The 7,725-nt window shown below is 56.6% G+C and overlaps 1 protein-coding gene across 1 annotated transcript; it reads right to left on the bottom strand.

The window, feature by feature from the left end:
- Nucleotides 1–1,452: 1,452 nt before the first annotated feature.
- On the bottom strand, nucleotides 1,453–6,556 carry GTPBP3 (GTP binding protein 3, mitochondrial). The gene is made up of 9 exons (XM_032412365.1): nucleotides 5,641–6,556; nucleotides 4,952–5,205; nucleotides 4,752–4,838; nucleotides 4,460–4,662; nucleotides 4,209–4,281; nucleotides 3,976–4,119; nucleotides 3,679–3,844; nucleotides 3,119–3,397; nucleotides 1,453–2,914 (listed from the first exon to the last, which is right to left on the bottom strand). The coding sequence occupies exons 1-9, from the start codon at nucleotides 5,691–5,693 to the stop codon at nucleotides 2,689–2,691; spliced, it is 1,485 nt and encodes a 494-aa protein (XP_032268256.1). The 5' UTR covers nucleotides 5,694–6,556; the 3' UTR covers nucleotides 1,453–2,688.
- Nucleotides 6,557–7,725: the final 1,169 nt, after the last annotated feature.

The following is a 7,725-nucleotide window of genomic DNA, read 5'->3' as shown; positions in this document are numbered from 1 at the left end:
CCTCCTGGGAGCCCTCTGAACCCTCCTGATGTGGAGGACATCTGGACACACAGCCCCGCTAAACCTATGGTATTGCTTCTCTCCTCTGGGCCTGCTTGTATTCCCGAAAAATAGACATAATAGCAATATTCGTGGGCTCAGCTCACTGAGTGACCCTTTCCCTCCCGGAGCCCCCCATGCTGGGACAGCCCTTACTGCTAAACAAGTAAACAAATCAATAGTGACATATTGTAATGAAGTCTGTGAAGACACAGGGTCAGGGGCCCCCTTTGGTTGGGTGTTGGGGGAATTCTAGATGCCTTCTGAAAACTCTCTTCATACCCTTTGTTGGCCCTGGCTACCTCCCAGCCTCTGCTCACCGGTGCCCTAAAACCCGAGAGCTTGTATGTTCGATCACTGGAAGTAGGACTCTTTTTCTGATTCTGGAAGGGATCCTGACCCTATTTAAGACTGTTTTTCTGCCTGTGGCAAGGAATTAACCGTTCACCTGCTGCCAGGTGGGCGTGGAAGCCTGGATCCCAGGGTCCTTAGAGGGCGAGAGGGTTGATGGGGGCTTCCAGGACCTTCTTTTGTTAGAGGAGGGCGCCCTCTGCTGGTTCGTCACCAACATATCAGGCCCCTGTGAGTCTCAGAATCCAAGGCCTCACCACTAATTCAAAGGCATACATTCACCCCTATGTTCACAGCAGTATTATCTACAATAGCCAAATCGTGGAAGCAGCCCAAGTGCCCGTCAGCAGACGAACGAAGAAGATGTGGTATATATACACAATAGAATATTATTCAGCCACAAAAAGAATGAAATCTTGCCATTTTTGCAATGACATGGATGGAGCTAGAGGGTATTATGCTAAGCGAAATAAGTCAGTCAGAGAAAGACAAATACCATATGATTTCACTCATATGTGGAATTTAAGAAACAAATGAGCAAAGGAAAAAAAGAGAGAGAGAGAAACCAAGAAACAGACTCTTTTTTTTTTAAGATTTTATTTATTTGTCAGAGAGAGAGAGAGCACAAGCAGGGGGAGGGGCAGAGGGAGAGGGAGAAGCAGACTCCCTGCTGAGCAAGGAACCCAATGTGGGACTCGATCCCAGGACCCCGGAATCATGACCTGAGCCGAAGGCAGTCGCTTAACCAACACACCCAGGCATCCCCAAGAAACAGACTCAACTATAGAGAACAAACTGCTGGTTACGGGAGGGGAGGTGGGTGGGGGGATGGGTGAACCACGTGATGGGGATTAAGGGGTGCACTTGTCATGATGAGCACCGAGTAATGTATAGAAGTGTTGAATCACTATTTTGTGCATCTGAAACTATTATAACACTGTATGTTAACTATACTGGAATTAAAATAAAAAACTTAATGAAAGAAAGGGTCGAAAAAAAGAAAAAGAATCAAAGTCCTATCAATCAGATCCTCCCTCTCTTCCTCCAGCCATCTCCCTCCTCTCTCCCCCTCACTCACTGCTTCAGCCCTACCAACCACGTCCCTGTTCCTTGAACACACCATGACGCTCCCCCCTCAGGACCTTTGCACATGCTGTGCCCTCTGCCGGGGACACTTTCACCAACCTCCTCCATCTGGTTTCCTCCTCACCATTTGACTTTCAGTACCAATGTCACCTCTGCAAGGCAGCCTGCCCTCATGTCCCTGAGCAGGCAGGTCTCCTCATCATAAGCTCACACAGTAGCCATGAGACTTCACTATAAGGAACTAGGTCTCTAACTCGGGCAGGGGCACCTGTGACAATTGGTCCCCTTTGCATTCCCAGCATCCTGCACTCGGCCTGTTGCACAGAAGGCCTGCAGCAAACTCAGACTGGAAGTCTGAACAAACCTATGTGCAAATCCCAAAGGTGGGGATGTCAAGCAACTAATTCTCTGAGCCTTAGTTTCCTCATCTGTAAAACTATAACAAAATACTCACTGCGCTGTGCTGTTATCAAAACCCAATAAAATGACGTGTGCAATTCTAGCACATAGCAGGTGCTTGATGGTTACTGAGGGAATGAATGCATAAGCTTGGAGGGCATAGGGACCTGGGATCTCGCAGCTCTCTTTTAAAATATGAGGCAAATAAATAAATTAAAAAAATAAAAAATAAAATATAAGAGGCAAAGCTTCAAGGTTAATACTAAAAAAGAGAATGATAACTTGCAGAGCAATAAACACACACTTTACAAAATACAAGACAAAACATATTTTATAGGTGTATCCACAAGTATGCAAAACAGCAGAGAGAATTCTGGAAGGACACAAACTGTGACCCCAAGGGATGGGACGGGGGGAGATTTCCATGTTTCAGCATTTCTGAATCACCTGAATTTTTTTATATTCCTTTAGTATTTGCAAAATAAATTAAAAACCGCAAAACAAAGATCCCTGAGGCCCTCCCACCCCTATCGCAACCGTCCACTCCTACTCCCCCAGCATCGGAACCCAAAGGGACCTCCGTTGAGCTCCACTCCAGGGCTGGAACCCCTAGCATGTCCCTGCCAGGGAACTAAGCTACAGCCAGCAACAGGGAGCTCACCACCTCTGAAGGCAGCACTTTGCTTCAGCGTCCTGGGGCCAAGTTCTTCCCCCAGGGGATGAGATTCTCACTCGGCCTAAGCTATTCCCACATGCCTCAGGGCTTCTGGCCCCTCCCCTCCCCCAGCCTGGCTGGGAGCTTCAGTGGTCCCCTCACTTGCCCACGCAGAAGTCCCGGAAGATGATGTCCAAGACCTCCTCAGTGCCGCCTCCGCCGGTGATGCGGCCCAGGTGGCCCCGGGCGAGTCGCAGCGCCTCAGCAGCCAGGGCTAGGTCTTTTGTCTGCTTGTAGTGGCCGAGGGCATCCAGGCAGCCCTGGAGATGATGCTGGTGTCTTGCACGCGTCAGAAGTGGTGGGCCTGTGGACGGGTCCCCACACCTGGAAGGGACAAAGGATGCGGTCTTTCTCAACTTTCACAACTACCATTGGAAGGGGGATGATCACTTGCATTTTGTGGACCCAGAAAATGAGCCTGGGGGGCGGGTACGTGTCCAAAGCCAGTGGCTCTGCCCTGACTTGAACTTGGGTTGAGGCAGGCTGCGGAACGGGGACGGGCGGAGGCGGGGCGGGGGAGCCGCTCACACTTCCGCCAGCTCCTTCCTCAGCGCCTCCAGGAGGCCATCCAAACCCTCTCCGGTCAAGCAGGACAGCAGCAGGTGCGGGGGCAGGTCGGGCCTGGGGTCTGGGCCCCCTGGAGGCAGCAAGTCCGATTTGTTCAGCACCAGCAGGAGGCGCCGGCTATTCTCACTGGGGCTCCCAGCGCCTGGGGGGGCGACAACGGTATCCAGGAAGTTGCAGCTGGACGGAGAGCCCAGGTCAGAAGCATCCAGCACCGCCAGAATGAGGTCAGCCTGCTCCAGCCTGGGGGAACAGGGAGAACCAACCAAGAGGTGACGCCGGGGAGTTGAGTAATTAAGGGCACCTGGGGGGGAGGAGGCAGAGCAAGAGGGGCGGGGCATGGCACGTGGGGGCGGGGCAGGAACAGAGGCTGAATTTACACGGCGGCTCTCCCCACATCAGAGCCCCCACCCAAGAGACCTTAGCAGCCTTTCCTGATTCGGGAGGGACACAAAATAAAGGCAGCAAGGAGAAATGGAAGTGGAAGGGCTCTGTCTCCCCCTCCCACCACCCTACCAGCCTACCTCTCGCGGGCGCGCCGCACGCCCTCCTGCTCCACCGGCCCCACGCCCTCGCGCAAGCCCGCCGTGTCGCTCAGCAGCGCCGGGAACCCGGCCAGGTCCACGGGGGTCTCCAGCACGTCGCGGGTGGTCCCCGGCTCCGGGGACACTATGGACACAGGCTTCCGGCCTGGGATGGAATGGGGGGTGGGGGTTATCGCGAAGAGGGCGGGGTGGAGGCCGTAGAGCCCCTCCCCCACACCTGAACAGCTCCCCAGCTCCCGGCCCCGCCCCCGGCACTAGGCCCCGCCTCCCACGCACTGAGTAGGTTCACCAGGCTGCTCTTGCCAGCGTTGGGGGGTCCTGCGACCACTACGTGCGCTCCTGAGCGAAGCCTCTGCCCGCGCCTGGCATCTCGAAGATGTGCGCTCAGTGCCAGCTCCAGCTCCCGCACTTGGCTGTCAGCTGTGGATGGAAGAAAGCAGAGGGGTTGGGAGTGAGGGGGCCTCCAAGGGCTACGATGCCAGGTGTCCCCAACCGCTAGGAGGACCCACCTTGCTCCAGGACGCCCTCCTCCAGGTTTTCATCCTCACCAAAGTCGATATAGGCCTCCACGTGAGCCAGAGCCTGGTGGGGGAGGGGGACGGAGGTGGTGATGTGGTAACCCAGGAACCCCCCCCCCCAAAGGGCCCAGGTCAAGCCTGACCCAAGGGACCAGACTGGAGGCTCATGCACAGGAAGCTCTCACACACAGAATGGGCAGGTGGGGTCTCTGAGGCAGGGAATGGGCGAAGAGGGGGCTTGCCTTAGTGAGAGTCTTGGCCCAGCCATGGCAGAGGTGGCCCAGTTCCCCGTCCAGCTGCCTCAGCGCCTGCCGCCGCTGCGCCTCGGTTTCTGCATGAATTAGATCCGCTAGCCCCTCCACCTCGGTCAGGCTCAGCTTCCCGTGAGCGAATGCCCGCCTGGTGAACTCACCAGCCTCGGCCGGCCGCAGCCCTGGCACACTGCCTGCGGGAAAGTAGTGGATCCTGAGCTCCCTGGCCCCCACCCAGATCCACTGGCAGAGCCAGACTTCGAACCCAAGGCTGCAGACTCACCCAGGGCCTGCAGGACGCCACTCACCACCGCCGGGCCTCCGTGCACGTGGAACTCCGCGCAGTCCTCACCCGTGAAACTTTGGGGACCTAGTGTGGCGAGATGGGAGTCGAGGAGAGTACGACTAGGCAAACGCCTTGGGTGGGGGGTGGGAAACTGGGTCATGAGAGCTACAGCAGGTTCGGGATCTGGAACCCCTCACCTGGGAACCAGAGCACCAGCGCGTGGTCCAACGGCTCCCCGGAACGGGGGTGGCTGAGCAGGCGCAGGCAGGCGCTGCGAGCCGGGGGCAAGTCCCGGGGCGCCGTGAGACTCCGGAGGGCGTGGCCGCTGGAAGGACCGCTGGTCCGGATTACCGCGATGCCGCAGCGGCCTTGGCCGGAGCTCAGCGCGAAGATAGTGGCCCCGGAACCGGGGGCCGGGGCGCCGCTGCCCTGGCGCGTGCACGATCTGGGACTGGAGAGAAGAATCAGTGCCTCTGGGAGGCTCTGTGGCTGAGTGGCAGGTGGATAGAGCGCTCGATGTTCGGAAGATGCCCCAGGGGGAGGCTCTGAGGCTGTGGGGTGGGCAGATTGGAGCGTCTGAGGCCAGAGGGTGACCCGATTGAGGTCTCTGAGAGCAGAAGTTGACCCAGATGTGGGTCTGCGGCGGGGGGTGGTGGATATGTTGTGAGGGTGAGGGCGCTGATGTCAGACTGTGACCCGAATGGGTACATTGAGGCCAACAGGTGACCCAGATGTGGGCTCTGCGGCAGGGGGATGAACGGATTGGGGCTTGGGAAAATGTGAAAGGTGGTTCTGCCCCAGGGAACTGGGACCCAGATCCCAGGGAGAGGGTTTGGAGCCCAAGCAGCACCCCACGCTGTCACACCCGTTTCCCGTATCGCCCCACCTGCGAGGCCCACGTGCGGCCCGAGCTACTAGGGTCCACAACACCCGCCACATGGGTTCACAACCGGCGACCCGCCTACCCGCTCTGCCTGGGTGGCTTCTAGTCCTGACAGGAGGCTCCACCCACTCCGCGGCGTGACTGGTAAAGTGCTCCACGATTCTCAATCATCATTGGGCCCCTTAGGAGACCCACTGAAGATCTTCGTTTCTATTGGCTAGCGTCAGGGCAAGAGGCGGGGAAGGGGCTGGACGCGGGGGTGCAGCGAAATGGCGTTCCCCCGGCAACATTAGACCGAATTTTTAGGATCCTAGAACCGCGGGTATCCCAGACACCGGAAATGAAGGGTGGGAGGAAGAACCAGGCTTCGCCCAGGGCGGTAGGATTTACACCGAGGCGAGGGTTCCAGCCCCGCATTTTCCATCTGGCCACGCCGTGGCTTTAGGCGAAGCAAGAGCATCTCAGGGGCGGAGAGGGACGAGTTCCGGGGAACCCACGCCCTGGTCCTAGTAAAATCTCGTCCAAATTTCTGGGAAGATTCCTACCTGTGTTTCCAGAACTCTCCAAGTTTCTCGCTCCTCCCCCAGCTTTCCCTCCCGCCGTTCCCTCCTCCTCGGATTCCCTTCTTCATTTGACAAACTCATCCTCAGGACCTAGCTCCAAGGTCCCCCTCCGACAGGACACCTTTCTGGAATCCCCAGCACAGCCCTCTCTGCCTCCTGGGCTTTCCTGGCCCAGGCCTGCTCCTGCAGAGCTGAGTGTCCGGTCTGTGTCTGGCTCCCCGAAAGCCAGAAAGGGGAGTCTCGGGGATTACTCAGGTTAACCCAGGACAGCGCAGAATAGCGGAATATAAGCGTTGATGGTGGAATTCCAGGCACTGGCTGGGCGGGGTCTCCACGGGCGCTTTCGCACGGACAATTCTCTGGTTCTTGGACGGAGCGGGCGGGCGACGCACTTGCACTTGGGAAGACTCTGTCGGACCCGCTAGAGTTCTAATTCCTGCCTCGACCCGCCTAACTTTTTCATTTGTAAAAGAGTGACAAACGCGGACACTCGCCTTCTCCGAGTTGTCCCATCTGTCATAAGTATACATCAAGTGCCTACTGTGTGCGCTAAGAACCAGAAGGGGCCCCTGCCCTCTCTGGGCTCTCAGTCTAACAGAAAAGACTACTCAGGACGATCAGGGTCCTGGGTGCAGATAAAATACAGAACGCCCAGTTAAATGTGAATTTCAGATAAACAATAAATAAGGTTTTGGTATAACTATGTCCCACGTAATATTTGGGACATACTAAAAATGTATTCGTGGGGCGCCTGGGTGGCTCAGTCGTCAAGCGTCTGCCTTCGGCTCAGGTCATGATCTCAGGGTCCTGGGATCGAGCCCTGCATCGGGCTCCCCGCTCAGCGGGAAGCCTGCTTCTCCCTCTCCCACTCCCCCTGCTTGTGTTCCCTCTCTCACTGTGTCTCTCTCTGTCAAATAAATAAATAAAATCTTTAAAAAAAAAAAAAAAATGTATTCGTTTGTCTGAAATTCTTTCATACAGTGGGAGGACTGTATGTTTATTTGCTAAACTTGGCAGCTCTATCGGGTGCTCTCTGAGGAGGTTACCTCCTTAGAGGCGCAGGGGTTAACTGGACGGGAGGGCGTGAGGAGTGCCTTAAGTAGTTGACTGGCACATGCTAAGGCCCTGAGGCAGGACTTGCTGTAACTATTAATTCGTATTCTAGCTGTGAAGTTATTGGTACCTGGAATCTCCCCCAACCAGGCCCGCCCCCTCCCACGTCCTGCCGTGGTCAAATCACGCCCAACTCAAGATTCCAAACCGCGCCCTTGCAGATGGGGAAACTAAGGCTCGGAGGCGGAGAATCCAGGCCCGGGACGGGCGGGGACGAGACCCAGAATTCGACGCGGGCGGGGACACATCCTCGGTGAATGCATCTTCGGTGCGGGCGGAGACGAGCACCAGAAAGCGAAGTGGGCGGGCGAGAACGAAATCCAGAAAACAACACGGGCGGAGTCGAGAACCCAAGAGCGACATGCGCGGGGACGAGAAGGAGAATCGAGGTTCCGCGCGGGCGGAGACGAGA

The sequence above is a fragment of the Phoca vitulina genome, unplaced genomic scaffold (assembly GCF_004348235.1).
Source record: "Phoca vitulina isolate PV1807 unplaced genomic scaffold, GSC_HSeal_1.0 scaffold13, whole genome shotgun sequence".
Taxonomy (NCBI): domain Eukaryota; kingdom Metazoa; phylum Chordata; class Mammalia; order Carnivora; family Phocidae; genus Phoca; species Phoca vitulina.
The sequence above is the reverse complement of the archived record's forward strand: the minus strand, read 5'-3'. Positions and strand labels throughout refer to the sequence as shown.